Source organism: Plecotus auritus (assembly GCF_963455305.1).
Source record: "Plecotus auritus genome assembly, chromosome: 5".
NCBI classification, from domain to species: Eukaryota; Metazoa; Chordata; class Mammalia; order Chiroptera; family Vespertilionidae; genus Plecotus; species Plecotus auritus.
This window is the reverse complement of record NC_137776.1, coordinates 121,143,221-121,171,009: the sequence shown is the minus strand read 5'-3', so window position 1 is coordinate 121,171,009 and position 27,789 is coordinate 121,143,221. Positions and strand designations below refer to the sequence as shown.

At 42.2% G+C, this 27,789-nt stretch overlaps 2 protein-coding genes across 2 annotated transcripts; both read left to right on the top strand.

The window, feature by feature from the left end:
• Positions 1-1,908: 1,908 nt before the first annotated feature.
• On the top strand, positions 1,909-2,610 carry LOC308248742 (interferon omega-2-like; the record flags this gene model as incomplete). Its single annotated transcript, XM_080669030.1, has 1 exon — positions 1,909-2,610. Exon 1 carries the CDS (start codon positions 2,023-2,025, stop codon positions 2,608-2,610), a length of 588 nt encoding a protein of 195 aa, XP_080525156.1. The 5' UTR covers positions 1,909-2,022.
• A 1,034-nt stretch (positions 2,611-3,644) lies between these two features.
• Positions 3,645-4,262, top strand: LOC308248179 (interferon omega-2-like; the record flags this gene model as incomplete). Its single annotated transcript, XM_080668223.1, is given in 2 exon segments — positions 3,645-3,865; positions 3,867-4,262. Coding segments are annotated over 2 exon segments (588 nt in total). The 5' UTR covers positions 3,645-3,673.
• Positions 4,263-27,789: the final 23,527 nt, after the last annotated feature.

Sequence of the window (27,789 nt, the reverse complement as noted above, 5' to 3'; positions counted from 1 at the left end):
ATGTTGAATTCCCTTTCTTTTCTTTACTTCCTTTTGTATTAACCTCAGGATGAAATAGAAAGTAAGGACAGGATCAAGACAGATGATGCTCAATGAACCACTATGTAATGATTATGTTGTTATTTACATTTAAAATGAAGCATATGTATAAGTAAAGGAAAGAAGGCTGTTTCTCGCTGACTTAGTAGCCTGAGTCTCACTGCCCTGCATCCTGAGCATGAGACAGAGGGATGAACAGAGAAGCCCAATAGAAACGCACAGACTGAATGAGCAGATGAAGTTCACCAGTTTCTGCTCTACAAGTTTCTACTGAGAGACATCTTCACTGAAACTCCTGTGCAGAGCTCAGAAATTTTGAGCATTACAGGTGTTCAATAATTTAAATAAAAATTGAAAAATAAAAGCTGTACTAGGAAAATAACATTTTTTTTGGCCTATAGAAGGTAAAATGAATGCATTGGATAACTAATTCCTCCACCTACTTAGACAAAATAAACTTTTGCTGTCAGCATTGACGACTTGGGACATCACTGACACCTGGGTCCTGGCTCAGGAGAGGAGCAGGTCACCACCAAGAACAAGGGTCCTTCACACACACCCTCCTGGGGGAAGCAGGAGGATCCTGACAGCTTCTTTTGTCAACAAAGACAGAAGCCCCTCCTCCTGGGGAGGATTCTAAGGACCTCAGGATGGGGTGAGCCTGCCCTCAGGGGGGAGTCCAGGGGAGTTATAGTTGAGGACACTGTCACTCCAGTGGCAAAGGGTTAATAGAGCTGATCTCAGCCTCGTGAATGGGGTGGCGCTGGGAAAATATTACTGTCTTGTTATGAGAATCTCCACACCTACACCCACCAGCAAAGAACCCGGATTCCTGCTGGGGGTACTGGCACAGCCTGAGGAGCCCTAACAACCAGCTACAGACGCCGGAAGGAAACGGCAATGTCTACAGAAGTCCTGACCTAGTGGACCCGGGAAGCATAACCACGTGGCCCTGCAGGAATGGGTTCCAGAAGAGAAACATCCCCGAAACGCAGTCACTAAAACCTCAGCCTCTGCAGGGAACACAACAGTAAACAAAACTCAGCCCTTGTCAATTAGAGAAAGACAAGTATCACATGATCTCACTCATATGTGGAATATAATGAACAAAATAAACTGATGAACGAAATAGATCCAGAGACATAGAAGCATGGAACAGACTGTGGAATCTCAGAGGGAAGGCGGGGGAGGGAGGATGGGTGGGAAGATATCACCCAAAGAACTTGTATTTATATATGCATAACCCATGGACACAGACAATAGAGTGGTGGAGGCCTGGGACAGGGTGTGGGGGGTGTGGGAATGGAGTCAGGTTATAAGAGGTCAATGGGGGAAAAGGGGACATATACAATACTTTCAACAATAAAGATTTTTTTAAAATAATAAGAAATAAAATGAGCCTGTTTTGAGTCCAACCAACACCTACCTACACTTTGACTTTAGGTCAAAGATGTTTCTCATTTGACTGTTAAGTATCCTCTTGGATAAGTCACTATCTGAAATGTACTTGAAGATTAAAATAGCAAAATTAGCCCAGCCAGTGTGGTTCAGGGGTTGAGCATTGACCTATAAACCAGGAGGTCACAGTTTGATTCTCGGTCAGGGCACATGCCCAGTTGCAGGGTTGCAGGCTCAATTTCCAGTGGGGGATGTGCAGGAGGCAGCCAGTCAATGATTCTTTCTCATCATTGATGCTTCTATCTCTTTCTCCCTCTCCCTTCCTCTCTAAAATCAACAAAAACATACTTAAAAACAAAATAGCAAACTAATAATAGATTGATGACATCTTCTTAGACCACCTAGAGAACACATAAATGAAAGCAATATAGGAAGTAAAAGTGGGAAGAAGTATTTAGAAAATGAAAATTGTTGTGTTCCCTATTTAAGGGCCCTCCTTGGAAAGAAGGTCATCAGAGAACCTGAGGCCCAAGGTTGTTCAACAGACGCCCAGCTCAGCCAGGCCAGCAGCACCCTCATTTGCCCATGGCCCTCCTGCTCTCTCTACTCACGGCCCTGGTGCTGTTCAGCTCTGGCCCCGGTGGAGCTCTGGGCTGTGACCTGCCTCAGGACCACGTCCTGCTCAGCAGGGAGAACTTAGTGCTTCTGAGCCAAATGAGCACAACCTCCTCTGTCTTCTGTCTGAAGGACAGAAAGGACTTCAGATTCCCCTGGGCAACGGTGGATGGCAGCCAGGTCCAGAAGGCCCAGGCCATCTCTGTCCTCCACGAGATGCTCCAGCAGATCTTCGACCTCTTGCCCACAGAGAACTCCTCTGTCACCTGGAACATGACCCTCGTGGACCAACTGCGCACAGGACTCCATCGGCAGCTGGAAGACCTGGACACCTGTTTGGCGTGGGAGATGGGAGAGGAGGGATCTGCCCTGGCCATGCAGGGCCCTACTCTGGCCTTGAAGAGGTACTTCCAGGGCATCTGTCTCTACCTGAAGGAGAAGAAATACAGTGACTGCGCCTGGGAAGTTGTCAGAGTGGAAATCATGAGATCCTTCTCCTCAATAATAACCTTGCAAGAAAGACTAAGAAATAAGGATGGAGACCTGGGGTCACCTTGAAACAATTCTCATTGATTAATGTGCCACATCACGTTTGCACGTATGTCTTGGGTCAAGTCAAAAGGCTCTTATTTCTGCTTTAGTCACAGAATTTAAGTTTTATTCAGCAAATCTTTTCTCAGATTATTAAGCATGAAAATGTTATGAAATTTAGCTCCTGGGATATCAGTCCCTAAAAAATACCTGCCCTGATGTTATTTATTTATTGTTTATTTATTATTTATTATTATATTTATGTATTTATATATCGAATATTTGATCTCAACATATATTAATATTTACAAAACATGTTTACTCTTTTGTCAATCAGTTTGCATTTTGCTTTATTAAATTCTTATTAAAAAAATCTGAGCTCTTTGATTCTGAAAACCTAAATCCTTATTTTGTTCTATATAAATCTATCTTAGAATAAGATCTGTCTATTAAGTCCTATAGAACAGCTCCACCATTAGTCAGAAAATGCCTATCAAAAGCTGGAAAAGCATGGAACTGAGAAGCATCGTGGAAAATATGGAAGACATTCAGTACTTATACCTGAGTTGAAAACTGATTTATATTCCATGGAGAAGTGGGTAGAAAAATCCAAGAGGAGTCATCTAGAGTGGAGTAGGAAAGATACACGGTATTTGTTGGCCTATATCCTGGCAGCTATACTCTTCCTCTCCTCTCCCCGGTCCTGCTTTACTGAAGGCATTCATTCCTTTATACCATCCCTTGGCTCCCCCACCTAACTGCCCATTCCCCCAGGTGCTCTGGTTCTGTTGTGTTTCAGCTTCAAGGATTCTACTTAGTGTAAAAGCCAAAGAAAAAGAGCAAAGCGAGGGAAGCCCGGGTCCCTTGTGCCAGAGAGAAGCTGGTGCCGGTAGCTGGGGGGAAGGAAGGTCTACTTTTGCACGTATTTTGTGCATCGGGCCTCTAGTCTATACATAAATACACGTATATAATTTTTAGTTTTGTTCATTTTGTTTTGACATATTGTGTGAAAAATCTCTTAGCCAGCCCTGTTCTTTCACTTTGTCCAAGACGCCCAGCTCAGCCAGGCCAGCAGCACCCTCATTTGCCCATGGCCCTCCTGCTATCTCTACTCATGGCCCTGGTGGTGTTTAGCTCTGGCCCCGGTGGAGCTCTGGGCTGTGACCTGCCTCAGGACCACGTCCTGCTCAGCAGGGAGAACTTAGTGCTTCTGAGCCAAATGAGCACAATCTCCCCTCTCTTCTGTCTGAAGGACAGAAAAGACTTCAGATTCCCCCGGGGCAAAGGTGGATGGCAGCCAGGTCCAGAAGGCCCAGGCCATCTCTGTCCTCCATGAGATGCTCCAGCAGATCTTCAACCTCTTGCCCACAGAGAATTCCTCTGTCTCCTGGAACATGACCCTCATGGACCAACTGCGCACAGGACTCCATTGGCAGCTGGAAGACCTGGACACCTGCTGGGCGCGGGAGATGGGAGAGGAGGGATCTGCCCTGGCCATGCAGGGCCCTACCCTGGCCTTGAAGAGGTACTTCCAGGGCATCCGTCTCTACCTGAAGGAGAAGAAATACAGTGACTGCCCCTGGGAAGTTGTCAGAGTGGAAAACATGAGATCCTTCTCCTCAACTATTACCTTGCAAGAAAGGCTAAGAAATAACGATGGAGATGTGAGGTCACCTTGAAATGATTCTCAATGATGAATGTGCCAGACCACCTTTGCACATATGTCTTGGGTCATGTCAAAAGGCTCTTATGTCTACTTTAGTCACAGATTTTATTAAGTTTTATTCAGAAAATCTTTCATCAGTACTTTTGAGCAAGAATATGTTTAAAAATTCAGTTCAAGTCTTATCAGTCCCTAGGAGGTTACTGTCCCACTGCTTGTTTATCTATCTATCTATCTATCTATCTATCTATCATCTATCTATCATCTATCTATTTCTCTATGTACCTATCTTTGTTTGTTTATTTAATCTATTTTTTCTTGCACCTATCGTATTTATAATATCCAAAAGTAAAATATAATTACATTATATTTAAATTTATAAAACATACCTACCTTTTCATGTTTTTTAGTTTGCATTTTGTTTTATTTATTAAATTCTTATCAAAGAAAACTTCTTGAATTTGTTTATTGTAAAATCAAAATCAAAATCCTCACTGTGCAAATGATATTAAAATTTATTTACTCATTCATTCTATTCAGATTCTATGCATATAAGTTGTGTACCTAAATGACATATGTAATTACAGTCAAGAAATACAGGTTAACAAAATAAATATGTATAGTTTCTGTTGTTGAAAATTTGTGTTACAGGAAAGGAGACATAAAATAGTACTAATGTTTATTTTATCTCTATTGTATTAAACACTGTGAAGGAAAAGAAAATTATGTTCTCACACCAGAAATTTTAGGCACAAATGAGGTTGAAAAGGAGAATTAATATTAGATGTCCTTTCTAACGAGCCTGGGAGATATATAAGTGCAGAAGTCTTATTGGTAGTTGGGAATATGGGTCTAAAGTTCACAAAAATGCCATGATGAGGGATTATGTTGAATTCCTTATTGCTTATCTGGTAATGAGAACATCAGAATGTGGTCACTTATGGAGCGGACAATGAGAAGAAGAGCTAAACCTAGTCCTGAAGACCCCCAACAAGTTAGGGGCTGGGCAGAGGATAGTCTGCAAAGGACACTAAGGCAGAGTGGATAGTGTAGTCAGAAGGATAAGTAGGGAAGAGTGGGAGAGATACTACTAAAGGGAAGAAGTGTGTTTAAAAGGCAGAATGGTGCTTGTAGGGCATGTGTGGCTGAACTATCCCAGTGGACCTGAGAACAGATGCCAGTGGTGACCTTAGGATAGTCTGGTTTAGTAGAATTAGTGGGACAGAATCCAGCTGGGACTAAGGTCAACAAAGAAACACAATGAGAATTGGAGACATTGTGCATAGAAAATTATCTTTGTAAGCCTGTTTGTGCAGTGGAGGAGTGAAATAGATGGTACCTGCCCTAACCAGTTTGGCTCAGTGGATAGAGTGTCGGCCTGTGGACTGAAGGGTCCCAGGTTCGATTCCGGTCAAGGGCATGTACCTTGGTTGCGGGCATATACCCAGTAGGGAGTGTGCAGGAGGCAGCTGATCAATGTTTCTCTCTCATTAATGTTTCTAACTCTCTATCCCTCTCCCTTCCTCTCTGTAAAAAAAAAAAAAAAAAAAAAAAAAAAAAATCAATAAAATATATTTTAAAAAAAGGAAATAAATGGTACATGGAGGAGAATGTGGGTAACATGCCCATGTGTATTTTTCTTCCTATTTTTTTCTCAGAATCATTTTCAAGAATAAATGAATTGGCACAAACTTAAAAACGTTTTTAATATTTGACATATTTGATTTAAACTATTGCTTATTTAGGTATTTTATTTAATAATTGCTTATTTGGCTGAAATCGGTTTGGCTCAGTGGATAGAGCGTCAGCCTGTGGACTGAAGGGTCCTGGGTTCGATTCCGGTCAAGGGCATGTACCTTGGTTGCGGGCGCATCCCCAGTGGGAGGTGTGCAGGAGGCAGCTGATCAATGTTTCTCTCTCATCGATGTTTCTGGCTCTCTATCCCTCTCCCTTCCTCTCTGTAAAAAGGTTAATAAAATATATTTTTTAAAAAATAAAATAATTGCTTATTTGGCTAACAAGTAATTTATCATTGTTCTAATTAATATCACTTCATAGAATTTCTTTTTTTGTTTGTTAATCCTCACCTGAGGATATTTTTTCCATTGATTCTTTTAGAGAGCATGGAATAGGGAGACAGAGAGAGAGAGAAACTGGTTGCCTCCCACACAGGCTGTTGATCAAGCCTGCAATGGAAGTTCATGTCCTTGACTGGAATTGAACCTGTGACCCTTCAGTTCACAGGCCAACACTTTAAATACTGAGCCAAACTGGCTAGGGCTGTAGTGAATTTCGATGGTCATCCATTTGTTTGCTAGTTGTAGTTTTTTCCCCCCAATCAAATTTTACAATCAAGACTCATTTTCTTTTATCTGTTCCTTCATTTACTCTAGTTTTATGTTGGTCATTTATATTATTTGTACTTTTTAAATTTCTAACCTTTGACAAACATTTTCTATTTAGCCATATTCTTTTGATGTACACTTGATTTTAATTTCACTTGTATATAAAAAGTTGGCCATTCCTTGTATAGTTTGCCAAGGCCTTAGGACATAGAACTAAGCCTCCTTCTAGTCACATTTCTCTTTTGATTTTACACATATTCATATCCCTTCTTGTTAATCCATTTTTATATTAAATTCAGTATGTCATATAAATCATTCCTGTTAAGAGTGTTGGACAATTTTCCTAGAATGTTATATTGAAATGTTAATTCCTTCCTTATTGACAACATGTACACTTTTACCATAAATCTAATTAATTCTGATAATAGAACTATTTTTTAGATTGTTTGCTTTATTAATATGATTACTGAACTTTACTCATTGCTCATACTTCTTTTACTATAGATATTTTAAAACTCATTTAAAGCTGAGGTAGCTAAGATCAAGAATTTCTTTCTATTTTTAATATTATTGTTTCATTTTTTCCTGTTGAACTTTAGAGTTGTTCTAAGGTCAAGAGCATTGGCTTCATGAAAATCATAAACATTTATGGAACCCCAAATAGCTATTTATAAAAAGAATGAGATATCCAATAAAAATGAATGAAAGAAACTGGATCAGAGAATCTTTCTCCCAAAACCAAAGGCAAAGAACAATCATTAAGTAACATGCAGGAAAAATTACATTAGCCACAAAAATGTACATGGAGCAAGAGAGAGTTTAGTGATTGCATAAATTTAAATTTAAAAATGTTGACAGACATCCATAATGTGAAATTTAAGGAATCATCCATACCTCATAATGTAGGATTTGGGATTGATCTACCCTTTGGGCAGTTGCAATACATGTATATGTATATGTATTTTACTTTTTGTTCATTTTGTTATTAATTTGTATGTTCCAAAGTATTGGAGAACTGAGAAGTGCAGCTGGCAAACCAGGGCTGGGATGAGTGAGCTCTGATGTTCTGAGCTGTTGGCTGGCCATGCACAAGTTCTGCCCAGGCTCTGGACTTTAGCCACCTCAGATACATGTGGTCACCTGGGGGAGAGAATGAGGGGAGATGGGATTGTGACTATGGTGGTGATGAGCTTATGCAGGGGATCACGATGCAGTGTCAGCGAGAGGCAGCTGAGTTTTGCTGGATGCAGGAGTGAGAGTATGAACATGGCCACACTTGGACCCTCCCCACCTGCCACGCCCTCCTCTTCAGAGGTCAAGGCACACCTGATATCCAGCCAGGCACAGAAACATCTATATATATAAAAGGCTAATATACTAAGTGTCCTCTGCCTGTATGACCAGTCGCTATAATGTGCACTGACCACCAGGGAGCAGACGCTCTACGCAGGAGCTGCTGTGATGCGCACTGGCCATTTACAGAGAAACGGCAGTGCATACCTGATGCCGAAAAAGCAACACTTGGCTTCCCCCAAGTGGGACACAGGCCCTGCTACCACCCCAGAATGACAGCCCACCAAATCGCAGCCAGCACTGCCAAGATTTCCATGGCGCAAGATGCACCCCACAGCCCAGCCCAGCCCGGAAATGGTGGCTGTGGGCACCAAATAATGATGTCACATAGCAACATCTGGCTTCCTCTCCCTAGCAACTAGCCTCCTTGCAGTTTCTTCAGCCCAGGAACACGACTTGCTTTATAGCCAGGTGGAAACATTTACACTTTAACCAAATGTCTGTGAAGCATCTTCCCATGCCTCATCTCATTTGATCCTCACAGAAGTCCTGGACTTGGTAGAATCCTATTTTCTTTTAATTAGCTGGAAAACAGAGATTTAGAAAGCTTAGAAACTTGACCTGACTGAAAAGAAGTAAGAAATGGTGGACCTTGAAAATGACTTCAGGTTTTCTCACTGTGCAGAATATAGTCAAACACTGCTGCAGTTACATATTTTACCCTTTGTTCTCCCTGCGTGATCTATAATAATAATCTGCTTTGTGTTGATATTTACTGCTGTGTTCCTGACAATTACCTGAAAGAGAAGTTGGGGTGCTTCACTGGACTGGAAAAAGTTTAGCTAAATCAGAAAGTAGGTCTAATTAAGCAAGTTTATTCTATATCTATAAAAGGCTAAGTTGACTCACGCATGCTTGGTACATATAAAGCTCTTGCTGGCACCAATCACACACATGTGTTTCCATCTGTCATTGTCAATCGTGAATTTGGTTGACACTTTTATTATAGGGAAAAGGCAAATAGCGATATTAAAATACTTCTTCTAATTAATTTCCTTTCAATGTGCATGAATCCGTGCACTGGGCCTCTAGGAGTAAATAAAGGCTGCTGCAGCACCAACATTGCCCACACAGCTATGCTACACAAGCTGATAAAGAATCCAGGTGCTTTTACATTCTGATTCCACTAGGAGATTGCACCAGTCAGATGATGTTCATTTGCTCGCTAAACAAAGACTCAAACACAATGAAAACGCCGTAAGAGCCAGCAGCAGCTCAAGAATTTGCAATGTAAGAAACTCAGCAAATTCTGGTATATTGGGCTCTTGGTTGCCAATTAAAATAGAAGACGTCAAGTTTGTTTCATTTAAGTTACATATGTGTTGATTTGCCAAGTTGGAGGTCTGCTGGTGGGTCCTGTGGAAGGGCTTGGTGAGCTATTATACTCCCAGCTACAGCTGAAGGCAAGTTGCAGGAGGGCTGGTTGTTGGAGGAGGCAATCAGAGCCTGAGACTGGAAACTCAATGAAGGCTGAAAAGAAACACTTCGTATAACACAATGATACGGGAAAACTGGACTGGAACGTGCGGTGTTCCCCTGGGCAGGATGGTTTCTCGGGCTCTTTGTCCGGTGGAGTCAAAGAATGAAACCACGGACAGAAGATGGTATAGCCAAGGTGGAAATTTATTGAGAACCAAGCACAGACTCCCACGTGGGTTTGGGGAAAGAGTCCCACTGAGTCCCTTTTTCCCACGGTTTATAAAGGCTGCAGACCTTTGTGCCTTGATATCCCCTCTGATTGATTACTATCCCCTTCTGATTTGGCCACCATAGTAACTCCTGAGCTCAAAGGTCACCCTCACGTGGGACACCTGAGGCTCTCCTCTCCTCCGCCCTCATTGTTTTCCTATCCCTTCTGCGCTTTCTTCTTCTCTTTTGAATGAGGGGCTTCCTTCCCTTTATTCTGTAAATGTACATCTTTCTGCAGTTCCCAGCCCCCTTACTTGATGGAAATGTGCCTTCTGCAGCTCCCAGCCCCCTTATTCTATGGAAATGTATCTTCTGCTATTCTGTAGCCCTGTGCTTTTTCCATGGACCCCTCAATTTTCCAAAATTTCCTAAACCTGTCTATTTCACCCCTAAAAACTCCTTTCAACAACATATATACACCACTCAAATTCAATTTTTAGAAAACACTGTTAGTGAAACTTAGGACAACAAGATTGGTTTATAATCAGTATGAGGAAAGTGATGATGAAATTAATTGTATCATTAATTGTCTGTCACAAGGGAATGGTACTTGTCATTACTGGGACAAATGGGAATTGGGGAGAAAGCACTTATTATTTAAGACTGCCCTGGAGAGAGTGTGCTCAGATTCTCAGCAATCTCTCTGGTCCTTGTGGAGTATGTAAAGGATGTGGAGTCAGAGGGTCTGGATTCCAAAGGAGGCTATGACCTTGGGAAAAATGATTTAATCTCTCTGTGGCTCTGTTTTCTTTTCTATAAAATGAGGATAATGAAAGAACCTACATCAGCCTGTTCTGTGAACAGATGCAAAGATATGAGAAGTTTGAGATCCAAAGACCATAGAAGAACAGAACAACACATTTTGGTAACACATTAATTTTTTAAGTCTGCCCAGAAAAAAAAATTATAAAATTTCAATTACATGAGGTTAAGAAACCTTATATAATAGAGTATCAACTAGTCAATAGTAATTAGAATCCCCCCTCTCAGCCTCTTTGTCCATACCCCAAAGCTGTTGACTGGCCCTTGGCTGAAATAAATCCAAGAAGGATAAGCCCCCACTTTTGTAGTAACAGGTTTGGGGATATAAAGAGCTGAACATGCTTTTATGGACAAGAACTAGGAAAGGTTATGCATAATATAACAGCTGGGTTCGAGTCAGACCTTGGGAGCTCTCATTTGCTCTATATCGACCCCGTTTAAATAAGAAGCAATATTAAAATGGGTTCCTTTAGTTATATCTCCAAAAGAAAGATGGAACTATATTCAGACAAGCTGAATAGGGAGCACCATTAAATAGCACATGCGTTTATAGCCACACTCATCCTAAGTAGGAGAATTCTTAGTGTAGGAGAACATCCTGCAGAGAGAGTGGGCTGTAGAATTGGGGATGCAGTTAAACATGTGTGAATACTGTGAGAATTTGGGATAGCTTGTCAAGAAGCCATTCTTTATCAGTCATACACAGGTGGTTGGATGTGTGTGGTCTATGTAGCAGGGTGTTCAGGTTTATGTGCTTTTGTTCTTGTGTTTGTGTGGGTGTATGTGTATTTGCCTGAATTAGGTGAAAACTACTGGACTACACCAGCAAAAATCCTAGACAGGCGTCCTCAAACTGTGGCCCGCGGGCCACATGCGGCCCGCCGAGGACATTTATCCGGCCTGCTGGGTGCCGCTGCCTGTCCTGCTTAGCAGCCGACTCGTCCCGGGCCGCAGTGCGCATAGGAATTTGTTCATAGTTTTTTTTTTTTAACTATAGTCCGGCCCTCCAACCGTCTGAGGGACAGTGAACTGGCCCCCTGTTTAAAAAGTTTGAGGATCCCTGTTAGACTCTACACAGAAATAGTGTATAAAAAGCACTTAGAACATTAAGAATTTTTCACCTTTATTTATGTCTGGATATACCACATGTTCCAATTTTTCTGCCTTTGAAAAACATGACTCTATTGTGGCCTGAAGATAAGGAACTCTGCCCAGAAAATGGCATGGGAAGCCATTGTTGAACTCTAACATTGGTTGTCATTACTTAAAATCGAGTTGAAGTGTTGCAGTTTTTTTTTTAATAAATCTTTATTCAGATTATTACAATTGTTTTTCCTTCCCCCCCCCCCATAGTTCCCCTCCACCCGGTTCCCACCCCACCTTCTGCCCTTACCTCCCCCACACTGTCCTCATCCATAGGTGTATGATTTTTGTCCAGTCTCTTCCTGAACCCCCCTTTCCCCCTGAGAATTATCAGTCCACTCCCTTTCTATGCCCCTGATTCTATTATATTCACCAGATTATTCTGTTCCTCAGGTTTTTAATTCACTTGATTTTTAGGTTCACTTGTTGATAGATACGTATTTGTTGTTCATAATTTTTATCTTTACTTTTTTCTTCTTCCTCTTCTTTAAGAATACCTTTCAGCATTTCATATAATACTGGTTTGGTGGTGATGAACTCCTTTAGCTTTTTCTTATCTGTGAAGTTCTTTATCTGACCTTCAATTCTGAATGACAGCTTTGCTGGGTAGAGTAATCTTGGTTGTAGGTTCTTGCTATTCATCACTTTGAAAATTTCTTGCCACTCCCGACTGGCCTGCATAGTTTCTGTTGAGAAATCAGCTGAGAATCGTATGGGTGCTCCCTTGTAGGTAACTAACTGTTTTTCTCTTGCTGCTTTTAATATTCTCTCTTTGTCTTTTGCTCTTGGCATTTTAATTATGATGTGTCTTGGTGTGGTCCTCTTTGGATTCCTTCTGTTTGGGGTTCTGTGCGCTTCCTGGACTTGTAAGTCTATTTCTTTCACCAGGTGGGGGAAGTTTTCGGTCATTATTTCTTCAAATAGGTTTTCAGTATCTTGCTCTCTCTCTTCTTCTGGCACCCCCATAATTCTGATGTTGGTACGCTTGAAGTTGTCCCAGAGGCTTCTTACACTATCTTCAACTTTTTGTGTTTTTTTTTTTTTTCTTTTTCAGTTGAGTGTTTTTTGCTTCTTTGTATTTCAATTCTTTGACTTGATTCTTGTGTTCCTCTAGTCCAGCCGTGGGCAAACTACGGCCCATGGGCCGGATCTGGCTGTTCTATCTGGTTCTCTTGCTCTCCCCTCCGCTCCTTTATTTTGAATTTATATTAGTTCACACAAACACTTCATCCATGCTTTTGTTCCGGCCCTCTGGTCCAGTTTAAGAACCCATTGTGGCCCTCGAGTCAAAAAGTTTGCCCACCCCTGCTAGTCTGTTGTTGGGTCTCTGTATAATATTTTTTATTTCAGTCAGTGTATGTTTAATTTCTAGTTGGTCCTTTTTCATATCTTCGAGGGTCTCGTTATATTTATCGGCCTTTTCTAGGATATTCTTGAAAAGCCTTATAATCGTGGTTTTGAATTCTATATCCAGTCGTTTGTTTTCCTCCATTTCTTTCGTTTGTGATCTGTTTCTTTGTTGCCGCATTTTCACTGCTTCCCTGAGTTGGTAGGGTAGCTTTGTGTGCTAGGTTTCCTATATGGCTCAGTGGGTCAGCCTCCCCAGTTAACCTGAGGTGGATACTCTTGGTGCACCCCTTTGTAGACTGTGTGCACAGCCTTGTTGTAGTTAAGTCTTGATTGTTGTTGGTATCACTGGGAGGAATTGACCTCCAGGCCAGTTGGCTGTAAGGATCAGCTGTGTCTATGCTGGGAGAAGTTTGGTGCTGGAGACAGCCTTATAGGATTAGACTTGCCAAATTGCAAAAGCCTCTGTGCTCAGCTTGGATGTGGTGGAGTCTCAGGGCGGAGCAGACAGTCTTGGCTTCCTGTCAGCCTTGCCCTTACGCGCGCGTGCGCGCCTCCAGAACTCTGCCTTCCCCGGCTCCCGAGCCTCCGCCCGAGAGTCCAGATTCCCCCCCGTAAGAGTGTGGGTCCCCAGGGGCTTGCCTGGAACTGGGGTTCAGTGCAGTCAGAACTGGGGTTCAGTGCAGTCAGGAGCATCCAACTCCCTTCTGCTAGGGAAAGCCTGTGGCCACCTCCGCAGTCTTTGTGCGCACTGGCATGCGTGCCTCCAGACCCCTGCCCGCCGGGGCTCCCCCAGGTCTCCTCTGGGTCTCCGGGTGCCTTTCTCTCTATCTGACAGTCCATACTCCCCCTGTATGAGCCTGGGTCCACGGGGTTTCGCCCAGAACTGGGGTTCAGTGCAGTCGGAACTGGGGTTCAGTGCAGTCGGGGGCTTCCTTCCCCTTCCCGCCAGAGAAAGTCAGCCAGGCTCTCAACCGCCCTTCCTCTCTGCACGCACAAAGACCCTTTGCCGTACCTCCAATTCTCTGTGAGCTTTTCTTTTTCCTTCTAGTTGTAGAATTTCCACTCAGCCAGCTTTCCTGTGGTTCTGGATGGTGTCCGTTCTGTCTTTTAGTTGTAGTTTTGAAATTGTTGTGCGAGGCAGCAGTTTAGGTGCTTACTTATGCCGCCATTTTGGTTTCTCCAAGTGTTGCAGTTTTGAAAGCTTTTGAATGATGTAATGGGCTAAACAATGGAAATCTGAAATCCTATATAATAAAAGTGTCGTATGCAAATTTCCCCTCGACCAGGAGTTCATCCTGGAGTTAGACCAGGGGGCAGGGCCAGCTGGGGGAAGGGAGGGAGGCCTGTAGTATAAATATAATGGGATAAAAATAATTCTGATTACTTGATGATGTCTATACATTAAGTTTTCGATGCTGTTTTATTTACTTTTGGCCTCTTCTTAAGGGGAACATTTTATAAAGATTTTACCTTAATGCTATTTTATTTCTTTATTATTTTTACAGGGTTCTTGACTTGATCCCCAAATCACATTTTTCTTTTTTTTTTTTAAATATGTTTTTATTGATTACAGAGAGGAAGGGAGAGGGAGATTGCACACCCCCTACTGGGGGTTGAGCCCACAACTCAGGCATGTGCCCTCGATGGGAATTAAACCTGGAATCCTGCAGTTTACGCGCTGACACTGAGCCAAACCAGCTAGGGCTACCTTAAAGCTATTTTATTAGAATGTATCAAAACAGGGGATTGCAATGTGAACCACCACTAGATGGCAGAATAACATTAGTTACCAGAATACATTTTCTCGGTGTGTCAACAGTGAGCAAATAAAATAACATGGTATTCATGTCTTCCTGTGTTTGGATAATTAACATAATGCCATGTTATGTTCATCTGTAATGAACACAGCTAAGGCTTTCTGGTATCTTTTTTTTCCCGACACTCAGCCATTCAAATATGCTTCTTAGCAAAGAGACACCAGAGGACAAAGCTAAGCTACTATAATCAGGAGATAAACAAATTCAAAAATTCCCATAAATTCCTTATATTGAATGGCCTGATGCAATTAGATTAGATCATAAATGACAACATAGTACTTGTATTAGGCTGACATCACAATTTTGAAGCTTGCCTTTTGCCCTTTATTTTGCATTATTTCCTATTCCAGATTTTCCTATTGGTTGTTTAAATAGAATGACATTTGGCCCTAGCTGGTTTGGCTCAGTGGATAGAGCATCAGCCTGTGGACTGAAAGGTCCTGGGTTCAATTCTGGCCAAGAGCACATGCCCAAGTTGTGGGCTGGATCCCCAGTAGGGGGCGCAGGAGGCAGCCAATCAGTGATTCTCATTGATGTTTCTATCTCTTCCTTTCTAAAATCAAGAAAAAAAAATATTTAAAAAAGAAAATATTCATTAAAAAACACATATATAGCCCTAACCGGTTTGGCTCAGTGGATAGAGCATTGGCCTGTGGACTCAAGGGTACCAGGTTCGATTCCGGTCAAGGGCATGTGCCTTGGTTGCAGGCACATCCCAGTAGGAGGTGTGCAGGAGGCAGCTGATTGATGTTTCTCTCTCATTGATGTATCTAACTCTCTATCCCTCTCCCTTCCTCTCTGTAAAAAATCAATAAAATATATTAAACAACAACAACACATATATAGAATGATACTAGGAACATTTTTGTACAAATTGTTTCTAAGCTAGTTACCACAGTGGATAATGTGATCAGTAACATGATTTTTGATCCAACTGTTGGAAACAATTCAGAAGAATCTATTCATCAGTATTTAATGTGGAAAAAGACACTGTCATTGCAAATATTTTGATGTGATATTTGTGGTTTTTTAATGTTTTATTAATTTTAGAGAGAGCAGAAGGGAGAGGAATAGATAGAAACATCAATGATGAGAAACATCAATTAGCGGCCTCCTGCACGCCTCCTACTGGGGATCTGGGAATCGAACCCGTGACCTCTTCGTGCATGGATCAACGCTCAACCACTGAGCCACACTGGCCAGGCTTGATGTGATGTTTGCAAAATAAAAAAGAAAAAAAGAAATAATATATATCATTTCTTTTAAGGCTCCAAATTAAAAAGAAATATACACATTCACGTGAATCATATCAAACATGCTTCTTTTTAAACAAGAAATGATAAAACAGAATATCCTTTCTAAATGTTAGGAAAAATGCAACAATACCTATTTTCTCCTCTAGTTTTTAATATTGTGGTGGAATAATAGCAAATTAATAAGCTATAAGACAAACAAGAGGAATTGAATTTATTATGTAGATAATGTGGTTCCTTAAGGTAAAAGCCTCTCTCTATTCCCTCTTAACAACATCCCCCCACCCCACCATAAATCTAAAAACTCTTATGTCCTCTACCACTCCAGATTGGTTTCTAGCCAATCTATACATGAGAACTTTGTAAAAATGAAAACACTTTTCACGTACATTTTATTATTATTATTATTATTATTATTATTATTATTATTTTGGTTTTTTGTTTTGTGTTACTTCATTTTTTTAAATAAATCTTTATTGTTCAGATTATTACAGTTGTTCCTCTTTTTTCCCCCCATAGCTCCCCTCCACCTGGTTCCCACCCTACCCTCTGCCCTTACACCTCCCCCCCCACTGTCCTCATCCATAGGTGTACGATTTTTGTCCAGTCTCTTCCTGCACCCCCCACACCCCTTTTCCCCCAAGAATTGTCAGTCCACTCCCTTTCTATGCCCCTGATTCTATTATATTCACCAGTTTATTCTGTTCATCAGATTTTTTATTCACTTGATTTTTAGATTCACTTCTTGATAGATATGTATTTGTTGTTCATAATTTTTATCTTTACTTTTTTCTTCTTCCTCTTCTTTAAGAATACCTTTCAGCATTTCATATAATACTGGTTTGGTGGTGATGAACTCCTTTAGCTTTTTCTTATCTGTGAAGCTCTTTATCTGCCCTTCAATTCTGAATGATAGCTTTGCTGGGTAGAGTAATCTTGGTTATAGGTTCTTGCTATTCATCACTTTGAATATTTCTTGCCACTCCTGTCTGGCCTGCATAGTTCCTGTTGAGAAATCAGCTGACAGTTGTATGGGTGCTCCCTTGTAGGTAACTAACTGTTTCTCTCTTGCTGCTTTTAATATTCTCTCTTTGTCTTTTGCTCTTGGCATTTTAATTATGATGTGTCTTGGTGTGGTCCTCTTTGGATTCCTTTTGTTTGGGGTTCTGTGCGCTTCCTGGACTTGTAAGTCTATTTTTTTCACCAGGTGGGGTAAGTTTTCAGTCATTATTTCTTCAAATAGGTTTTTAATATCTTGCTCTCTCCCTTCTTCTGGCACCCCCATAATTCTGATGTTGGTACGCTTGAAGTTGTCCCAGAGGCTCCTTACACTATCTTCATATTTTTGGATTCTTTTTTCTTTTTGCTATTCCAGTTGGGTGTTTTTTGCTTCTTTGTATTTCAAATCTTTGACTTGATTCTTGCTATCCTCTAGTCTGCTGTTGGATCTCTGTATATTATTCTTTATTTCAGTCAGTGCATGCTTAATTTCTAGTTGGTCCTTTTTCACATCCTCGAGGGTCTCACTAAATTTATCGGTGGTTTCTAGAAGATTCTTGATAAACCTTATAACCGTGGTTTTGAACTCTTTATCCAGTAGTTTGCTTTCCTCCATTTCTGTCATTTGTGACCTGTTTCTTTGTCTCTGCATTTTGGCTGCTTCCCTGAGTTGATAGAGTGGCTCTGTGTGCTATAGGGCACAGTGGCTCAGCCTCCCCAGTTACCTGAGGTGGACACTCTTGGTGTACCCCTTTGTGGGCTGTGTGCAAAGTCTTGTTGTAGTTAATCCTTGATTGTTGTTGGTATCACTGGAAGGAATTGACCTCCAGGCCAATTGGCTGTGAGGATCAGCTGTGTCTACGCTGGGAGAACTTTTGTGCTGGAGACACCCTTATGGGGCAAGACTTGCTTCAGTGGGGCTTTGGTGCTCACTGAGTCTGCCCCTTGAGTGTGTCCCTATGGATCTGAGGAGTTGTAATCTGGATGGTCCCACTCTGACCACTGGGTACACTGGCTCTTGGATCTCCAAGGAGGTGCAAATTTAGCCTCTGCCTGAGGCCACCCAGCAAGAGCTATGGAGAGATCTGCAGATTCCTCTTCTTTGTTTGGGGTTTGGAGGTGCCCAGATGAGGCCCATTTGTGAAGCATGCAAGCTGCTGTGGGGCCTTGGGCCTTCTTTTGGATGTTTGGGTCTCTCTGACCCAGCTGCAGTTGTTAGGCAATTTTAGTTTGCAAAGGGCCAGGCCATTCATATGCAAAACCTCTGTGCACAGCTTGGGTGGGGCAGGGTCTCAGGGAATCAACAGGGTGGAGCAAACAGCTATGGCTGATCTTCAGCCCTGCCCTAAGAGGCCCCTGGGCCTCAGTGTTCCTCAGTAATCGCTGCAAGCACCTCTGAGAGAAAGCAGCCCTCGAGTTCTGCCTGAAGTCAGACAGTCCAGTTTCTTCCCATATGAGTCTGGGTCCCCAGAGTCTCACCTGGAACTGGAGTTCAGAGCATTCAGGAGCTTGTGTCTCCCTCCCGATTGAAAAAGACAACCGTGTCCTCAGTTGCCAGCCCTTTCTACGCACACGAGGCTCCGTACCTCTGCACTTTACTTCTGCAGCTCCTCTGAGTCTCAGTGTGCTTTTCTCTTTCCTTCTAGTTGTAGAATTTCCACTCAGCCAGCCTTCCTGTGGTTCTGGATGATGTTCGTTTTGTCTTTTAGTTGTAGTTTTGAAGTGGTTGTGTGAGGCAGCAATTTCAGGTGTTTATCTATGCCGCCATCTTGGTTTCTCCTTTTCAGGTACATTTAAATCTAGCATTTTCATTCAGTGTTATGTCTGGGAAACCATCCATATCATTTTATGTATCAATAGTTCATTATTTTAATTGCTATGTACTATTGCAATTTGAATAGAATCTAGTGTCAATTCTAGCATTATTGTACTTTTGCTTTGTTTCTTTGGCAACTGTGGGGGCTACTACGCTTAAAGCTTCAGTGACTACACTGGGACATTTCTATGGGTGACCTAAGCAATATTTCTTTTTTTATTTTTAATGTTTTAAACTTTATTTATATTTTAAAAATTTAATAAATCTTCATTGTTCAGATTATTACAATTGTTCCTCTTTTTCTCCCCATAACTCCCCTCCACCCGGTTCCCACCCACCCTCTGCCCTTACACCACCCCCCCCACCGTCCTCATCCATAGGTGTACGACTTTGTTCAGTCTCTTCCTGCAAACACCCCTTTCCCCCCGAGAATTGTCAGTCCACTCCCTTTCTATGCCCCTGATTCTGTTATATTCACCGGTTTATTCTGTTCATCAGATTTTTAAAAAATATATATTTTATTGATATTTTACAGAGAGGAAGGGAGAGGGATAGAGAGGTAGAAACATTGATGAGAGAGAAACATCGACCAGCTGCCTCCTGCACAGCTCCCACTGGGGATGTTCCCGCAACCAAGGTACATGCCCTTGACCAGAATCGAACCCGGGACCCTTCAGTCTGCAGGCCGATGCTCTATCCACTGAGCCAAACCAGTTTCGGCTGTTCATCAGATTTTTTATTCACTTGATTTTTAGATTCACTTCTTGATAGACATGTATTTGTTGTTCATAATTTTTATCTTTACCTTTTTATTCTTTTTCCTCTTCTTAAAGAATTACCTTTCAGCATTTCATATAATAGTGGGTTGGCGGTGATGAACTCCTTTAGCTTTTTCTTATCTGTGAAGCTCTTTATCTGACCTTCAATTCTGAATGATAGCTTTGCTGGGTAGAGTAATATTGGTTGTAGGTTCTTGCTACTCATCACTTTGAATATTTCTTGCCACTCCTGTCTGGCCTGATAGTTCCTGTTGAGAAAACAGCTGACAGTCGTATGGGTGCTCCCTTGTAGGTAACTAACTGTTTCTCTCTTGCTGCTTTTAATATTCTCTCTTTGTCTTTTGCTCTTGGCATTTTAATTATGATGTGTCTTGGTGTGGTCCTCTTTGGATTCCTTTTGTTTGGTGTTCTCTGCGCTTTCTGGACTTGTGAGTCTATTTCTTTCACCAGGTGGGGGAAGTTTTCTCTCACTATTTCTGCAAATAGGTTTTCAGTATCTTGCTCTCTCTCTTCTGGCACCCCCATAATTCAAATGTTGGTACGCTTGAGGTTGTCCCAGAGGTTCCTTACACTATCTTCAAATTTTTGGATTCTTTTTTCTTTTTGCTTTTCCAGTTGGGTGTTTTTTGCTTCTTTGTATTTCAAATCTTTGACTTGATTCTTGCTATCCTCTAGTCTGCTGTTGGGTCTCGTATAATATTCTTTATTTCAGTCAGTGTATGTTTAATTTCTAGTTGATCCTTTTTCAAATCCTCGAGGGTCTTGCTAAATTTATCGGCCTTTTCTAGGAAATTCTTGAAAAACCTTATAACCATGGTTTTGAACTCTATATCCAGTCATTCGCTTTCCTCCATTTCTTTCATTTGTGATCTGTTTTTTTGTCTCCGCATTTTTGCTGCTTCCCTGAGTTGGTGGAGTAGCTCTGTGTGATAGGTGTCCTATAGGGCACAGTGGCTCAGTCTCCCCAGTTACTTGAGGTGGACACTCTTGGTGCACCCCTTGTGGACTGTGTGCTCAGCCTTGTTGTAGCTAAGTCTTGATTGTTGTTGGTATCACTGGGAGGAATTGACCTCCAGGCCAATTGGCTCTGAGGATCAGCTGTGTCTACGCTGGGAGAACTTTTGTGCTGGAGACACCCTTACGGGACAAGACTTGCAAAATTGCAAAAGCCTCTGTGCTCAGATTGGATGGGGCGGAGTTTCAGGGTAGAGCTGACAGCCTTGGCTTCCTGTCCACCCTGCCCTAAGAGGCCCCTGGGTCTCAGTGTCCCTCGGTAATCACTGCAAGCACCTCTGAGAGAAAGCCGCCCTCGAGTTCTGCCCGAAGTCAGACAGTCCAGTTTCTCACCAAATGAGTCGGGGTTCCCAGAAACTTGCCCAGAACTGGAGTTCAGTGCTGTCGGCAGCTTCCATCTCCCTCCCGCTTTAGAAAGCTAGCCGTGCACTCAGCCGCCCGTGCATTCAGCAGTCCGTCTTCTCTGCACGCGCGCGCCTCCAGACATCTGCCTTCCGCAGCTCCCGAGTCTCAGTGTGCTTTCTCTTTTCCTGACAGTCCAGATCCCCCCCGAATGAATCTGGTTTCCCAGAGTCTTGCCTGGGACTGGAGTTCAGCGCAGTCAGGAGCTTCCAACTCCCTCCCGCTCTAGAAAGCCAGCCGCGCACTCCGCCGCCCATGCATTCAGCCGCCCATCCTCTCCGCGTGCACGTGTCTCTGTACCTCAGCCTTTTGCAGCTCCTCTGAGTCTCAATGTGCTTTCCTCTTTCCTTCTAGTTGTAGTATTTCCACTCAGCCAGCTTTCCTGTGGTTCTGGATGGTGTCCGTTTTGTCTTTTAGTTGTAGTTTTGAAATTGTTGTGCAAGGCAGCAGTTGAGGTGTTTACCTATGCCGCCATCTTGGTTTCACCTCCCTAAGCAATATTTCTGTTGGACATATACCCAGGAGTGAACTGACTTGGTCCCAGGGTAAGTTTACTTGTTTCTCTTTATAAGTACTGCCAAACACTTTTCTAAATTTTAAAAACTTTACAGTCCCATTATCAAGAATTGTATGTCAGTCATCTTAATTTTTTAACTTAATCTCTTTAGTTTTAGCCATTATGGTGTGTGTGTTGCAGTATAACATTTTGTCTTTAATTTGCAACCTATGAGCAGTAATGATGTTGAACACATTGTTTTAAGGTTTACAGATCATTTGGATATCCTCTTTTGTGAAGTGTTTGTTCAAATTGGACACCTTCTCATTGATAGTGAAATATGTATTTTCAAAGATAAGCAAGAAAGCTACAGCTTCTCCCAAGGAGTAAGAATAGATTAGAAGATGTTACTAGAAATATGCCTGCTATACTGAATAATATACCAACTAAGAATTCAATTCTTAATTCTCTTAAATCGACTCCATTTTGATCAGACTGATGACCACCTTGTTCATCTGACATGAATTTCTATTTGAAATAATTGAATGTCTTCCCAGAAACCTATACCTTATTTAGTATAAGGCTTATATTGAAACGGAACTTAGACTAAATTCACTAGAACAATGTACACTTAGCTCTCGTATGCAGAAAAAGTTACGATTGTTGGAAGCCACCCATTGTCTTCACTAGCAGAGAGGTGTTGACAAGGAACCCAGAAGGCTGGAGACCTTGAGCTCTGAAAGGTCAGAGCTCTGCACCCACTGTTGAGTTGAGACAATGGTAGCTGAAGCAACTTTCACCTTTTAGTTTTATGTACATCCTTGCTGATTGGCTTTTATTGGAATTGCCTGCCTAAGGGCTATGGGTGTATCCCAAAACCTGAATAAAAGGAATAGTAAGGCCAGAGCAAAGCGGAGTCTTTCCTCTTGAGCTGGGCTCCCACCTGGCCCCCAATTCCCAAATTTATATTTTCTTGTTTAGTCTCTTTCATTTGTGTGCGGCCTCCTCAGAACCCGAACCCTGAACCTGAACCCTGAACCATGCGGGACGTGGGGGGGACACTCGCAACTGGCACCTTCGATGTTGGACCTCTGGAGGGGATGATATTTCGCCTAGAGCGAAAAAGGGAAGAATTCACCGAAAAGGTGGGGAAGAATTCACCATATAGGTGAGGGAAATTCACTGCACGCAAAGCCCATGATCAGCTGCAGAAGTTGCGATCTGTAAGTGGGAACATCTTTTTCAGCCAGGCTAATGGGGCAGAATTAGGTTATAAAGTAAACTTTATTATAAACTTTTGGCTTGCATGCTTAAGGAATTAAAGTTTTAGAAGGTCTTCTCTTACAGTTTTTGTTTGATGTTATAGAACATAACCCTTGGTTTCCTGAAGAAGGTACATTAGATCTGGAATGTTTGGCAAAAAGTTGGTCAAAACTTGACAAAAGCTCAGCAGCAGGGAAAAAACTTGCCTCCAAACTGTTTCTCCATGGGGAACACAATATTGCATTTGCTAGAGCCTTTTAGAGAGGCTGAGGAGGAGTCTCCTCCCCTGGCTCCCTCCGCTCCTAGAGAGGAGCAGGAAGAAAAATTGGAGGAATGGCCTTTATGGCCCCCTCCACCTCCATATTCTAATCCTGAAACATTTAATTTGACGTCAATAGAATCATCTATACAGAGAGCCATCAGAGAAGGAATGAAGGACATGTCGGTGGAAGAAAAGCTTGCTTTTCCTGTTATACAAGTAGCTGACCCACAGCTCCCAAATCAGATAATAAGACACCATGAAAAAATTGATTTTAAAATAATAAAAGCTTTGTGAAAAAGCGTTGTTCAAAACGGTCCAAAGGCTCCTTTTACAGGAGAAATTATGAATAATATTTCTGAAGCATTCTTAGCTCCGTATGATTGGTATTCTCTGGCTTGTGCAACTCTGGATGGAGGAGATTATTTACTGGAAGGGAGAATATTTGGAGAAATGTCGAGAGCAAGTCCACGCAAACGGAGGGCCGAATGCTCAAATAACCTATGAAATGCTGGCAGGACTGGGACAGTATATGGATGTACAAAATCAGCTACATTCTGTGCAACAGGGCATATGAGCAAATTAGCCTTTGTAGAAGGAGATCTTGGTGGGCTTTACCAGCAAAAGGGGGCCCTCAGGGAGCTTTTAGTAAATGTATGCAGGGACCTACAGAGTCATTTTCTCATTTTGTGGCTCGTCTCACTAGAGCAGTGAGACGACAGATTCAACATGAGACAGCAGGAGATATTTTAATTCAACAATTAGCTTATGAAAATGCCAATGCTGACTGTAAGAAATGCCTGTCACCTCTGAGAAGAAATAGTACCATTACAGAAATGATTCGAGCGTGTCAGAATGTGGGATCAGGCGCTTTTCAAGCAAATTTACTCGCTGCTGCAGTAACAGTGGGAAATAAGAGGTGTTATAAGTGTGGAAAAACAGGACATTTCCAAAAGGAATGTAGGCAATCGAGAAGGACACAAGGTAGCGCTTTAGGGAGAGGCGTGAACACTCAGCATCCAGATTTAATCTCTCGGTGTCCTAGATGTCAGAAAGGGAACCATTGGGCCAGTCTGTGTAGATCGAAATTTCATAGAAATGGGCAGCCGCTAGAACAAGACATAGGGCATGGTCAACCGCAGGGAAATGGCCAGAGGGGCGCCCCCTAGCCCCGTCATCAATAGGGGAAATCTGCCCTGCAAGGCCCACAGTGGATTCCCTCATCCAAGCAACTCCAGGAAGCGCAGGCCTGGATCTTAACAGCACTATAGCGGTCACTTTGACCCCCGATATTGCTCGGCAAGCTATTCCTACAGGAATTTGGGGACCTGTGCCACCGGGAACTTTGGGATTAATCTTAGGGAGGAGTGGAAACACTCTAAAAGGACTAACTGTTCTGCCTGGAGTCATTGATTCAGATTATGAGGGAGAAATTAAAGTTATACTAGAATGTAATCATGTTATGCAAATTATTCCAGGACAAAGAATTGCTCAGATACTACTTCTACCTTATGTTCAGCAAGGTGAGGCTATAAATAGGAAAAGAGGAATGCAAGGATTTGGAAGCTCGGACATCTCTATTGGATACATGATATTAGCAAAACCCATCCTATGATTAATTTAAGAACAGAGGGAAAACAATTTAGGGGTCTAGTGGACACTGGAGCGGATGTCAGTGTTATCAGCAAAGAATTCTGGCCTCCAAGTTGGTCCACGGCAGAAGCTATGGGCTCAGTTAGCGGGAGTGGGAGTTCCTGATAACACACAACGTAGTGCTGCAGTGTTAAGGTGGTAAGATGAGGAAGGACAGACAGGATGGTTTCAGCCCTACATCGTCTCTGGAACTGCAGTCAACTTATAGGGCTGGGATGTCTTAGAAGGTTTACAGGCATGTATTATTACCGGCAAAGGACAGCAGTTAATGACTCAGATGGGATATCAGACTGGTCAAGGCTTAGGAAAAAATGATCAGGGAATTAAAGAGCCCATCCAAGCCAAAGGAAACCCAGGAAGACGAGGATTATGATATCAACTTTTTTAGGAGCGGTCACTGCTCAGTCTCCTCACCCTCATGCTGATCCTATACAATGGAAAGATGATAGACCTGTATGGGTGGATCAGTGGCCATTAACCAAGGAGAAATTAAGTCAGGGGTCCTCAAACTATGGCCCGTGGGCCACATGCAGCCCGCCGAGGACATTTATCCGGCCCGCCGGGTGCTGCTGCCTGTCCTGCTTAGCAGCCGACTCGTCCCGGGCCCGCAGTGCGCATAGGAATTTGTTCATAGGTTTTTTTTTTTTTAAACTATAGTCCAGCCCTCCAATGGTCTGAGGGACAGTGAACTGGCCCCCTGTTTAAAAAGTTTGAGGACCCCTGATTCATTACATGGATGACTTGCTCTTAGCAAGTCCATGGGAAGAGCAGACTTTGGCCATGTTTTCCCAATTAGAAAAGGAACTCCCTAAATGGGGCTTAAGAATTGCTCCAGAAAAGGTACATAAAGAAACGCATTTCCAATATCTGGGGGAACCATAATTGAAAACCAATGCATTAGGCCTCAGAAGGTGGAAATAAGAAAAGACTGTCTTAAAACTTTAAATGACTTTCAGAAATTATTAGGGGACATTAACTGGTTAAGACCTTATCTGATGATCTCTACAGGAGAAATGACAAATTTATTTAATATACTTAGAGGTGACTCAAATCTTTCCTCTCTCCGAACATTAACAGATGAAGCTAGGAATGAGTTGCTAAGAATTGAGCAGGCAATTTCCTCAGCCCAAGTAGCACGGGTACAGCCTGAATTAACTGTATTGGGACAAATTAACCCTACAGCAAATAGTCCCACTGAAGTCATCTTTCAAAATAAAAACTCTCCTGCCATTATTGAATGGGTCCACCTAGGGCATCAATCCTCTAAAACTGTGGTTACATATGTAGAACTATTGGCTCAGTTAATATTTCAAATTAGAAAGTGTTGTAAACAGCTTAGAGGGGAAGAGCCCCAGTGTATCTACCTCCCACTCACTGGAAAGCAATTAGAAATGTTATTTCAGACTGATATAAATTGGCAAATTGGGTTAAGTGGATATTCAGGGGAACTTAGTTGTCACCTATTAAAAGATAAATTACTACAATTTTTATATAATACCTCCATCATTATACCAAAAAATACTAGGCAGGAACCTATTCCTGGAGCTTTAACTGTTTTTACTAATGGATCATCTCATGCAGTGGTTGGCAAACTCATTAGTCAACAGAGCCAAATATCAACAGTACAACGATAGAAATTTCTTTTGAGAGCCAAATTTTTTAAACTTAAACTTCTTCTAACGCCACTTCTTCAAAATAGACTCGCCCAGGCCGTGGTATTTTGTGGAAGAGCCACACTCAAGGGGCCAAAGAGCCACATGTGGCTCCCGAGCTGCAGTTTGCCGACCACTGATCTAATGGGAAAGCTGCCTAACATACAATGAATTCAGACCAAGTCATACTGACCAGTCATACTTCTGTACAAAGAATCGAACTAGAAGCTATTAAGGCTGCATTGCAGGATTTCCAAGAGCCTCTTAATATTGTGTCTGATTCTTTTTACGCTGTGAACCTAGTGAATAGAATTGAAACTGCCCGGTTGAAATGGCTCAGTGACCAAAGTTTATTTTTACTATTTAAACAAGTTCAGCAGATTGTACAACAGAGATAATATCCTTTTTATATCACTCACATCAGGGCTCATAGTGTATTACCTGGTCCTTTTACAAAAGGAAATGCACATGCTGATCAATTGGTTGCTTTATTAAAAGAAGCCTTAGAATCTCATCAGCTTTTACATCAGCCTGCCAAAATGTTGTCTAAACAATTCTCAATCATTCAGCAACAGGCAAAACAGATTATTAAGGAATGTCCCACTTGCATGTTACATCTACCTCAAAGGCCTAACACAGGAGTCAACCCTAGAGATTTGCTAAGAGACCATATCTGGCAAATGGATGTAACACATTATACTTCCTTTGGACGCCTTGGGGCATTACATGTCTCTGTAGATACTTTTTCAAAAGTCATATGGGCTACTGCATCTACAGGAGAAACGGCAAAACAGGTTATTAATCATTGCCTAGCTGCTTTTGCCGTCATGGGAGTTCCAAAAATTATTAAAACTGATAATGGGCCTGCTTACACAAGCTGTCATTTCCAGGAATTTTTTAAAAGGTGGAAAATTCAGCATATTACAGGAATATCATATAATTCCCAAGGACAGGCCATTATTGAACGACAGCATCAGCGGCTAAAATCCCAACTTGAAAAACAAAAAGGGGGGATGATGGAGAAATCACCTGCGGGTAGGCTGCACCAAGCCTTAATCACTTTAAATTTTTTCACTTGTGATGCTGATGGCAAGACACCTATGGAGCTACACTGGTGTCAGAATAGAACAAAGGAAAATGGTCTAGTGAAATGGAAAGATCCCGAATCTGGTTTATGGGAGGGAACTGATCCATTATTAACCTTTGGCAGAGGGTATGCTTGTATATTTCCAGAGAATTTTTCCAAACCCATATGGATTCCTGCTAGAAATATTAAACTGCAACATGGACCCAAGAGAGGAACTAGCCAGATTAATAAGGACCTTGCACCTGGAGCCACACCATGCAGCTGCAGACAATCAACTACCTCAGCCACAGAGAGCAGCGACTCCAAGCAATCCACTGAAGATGAGGATCAGGAGAAGGATGAGCCGGACAACAAACAGCCTGAAGGTCACCTGGGGCATGGTAAAGAAGACGGTACAGAAAGCTGAGCGAA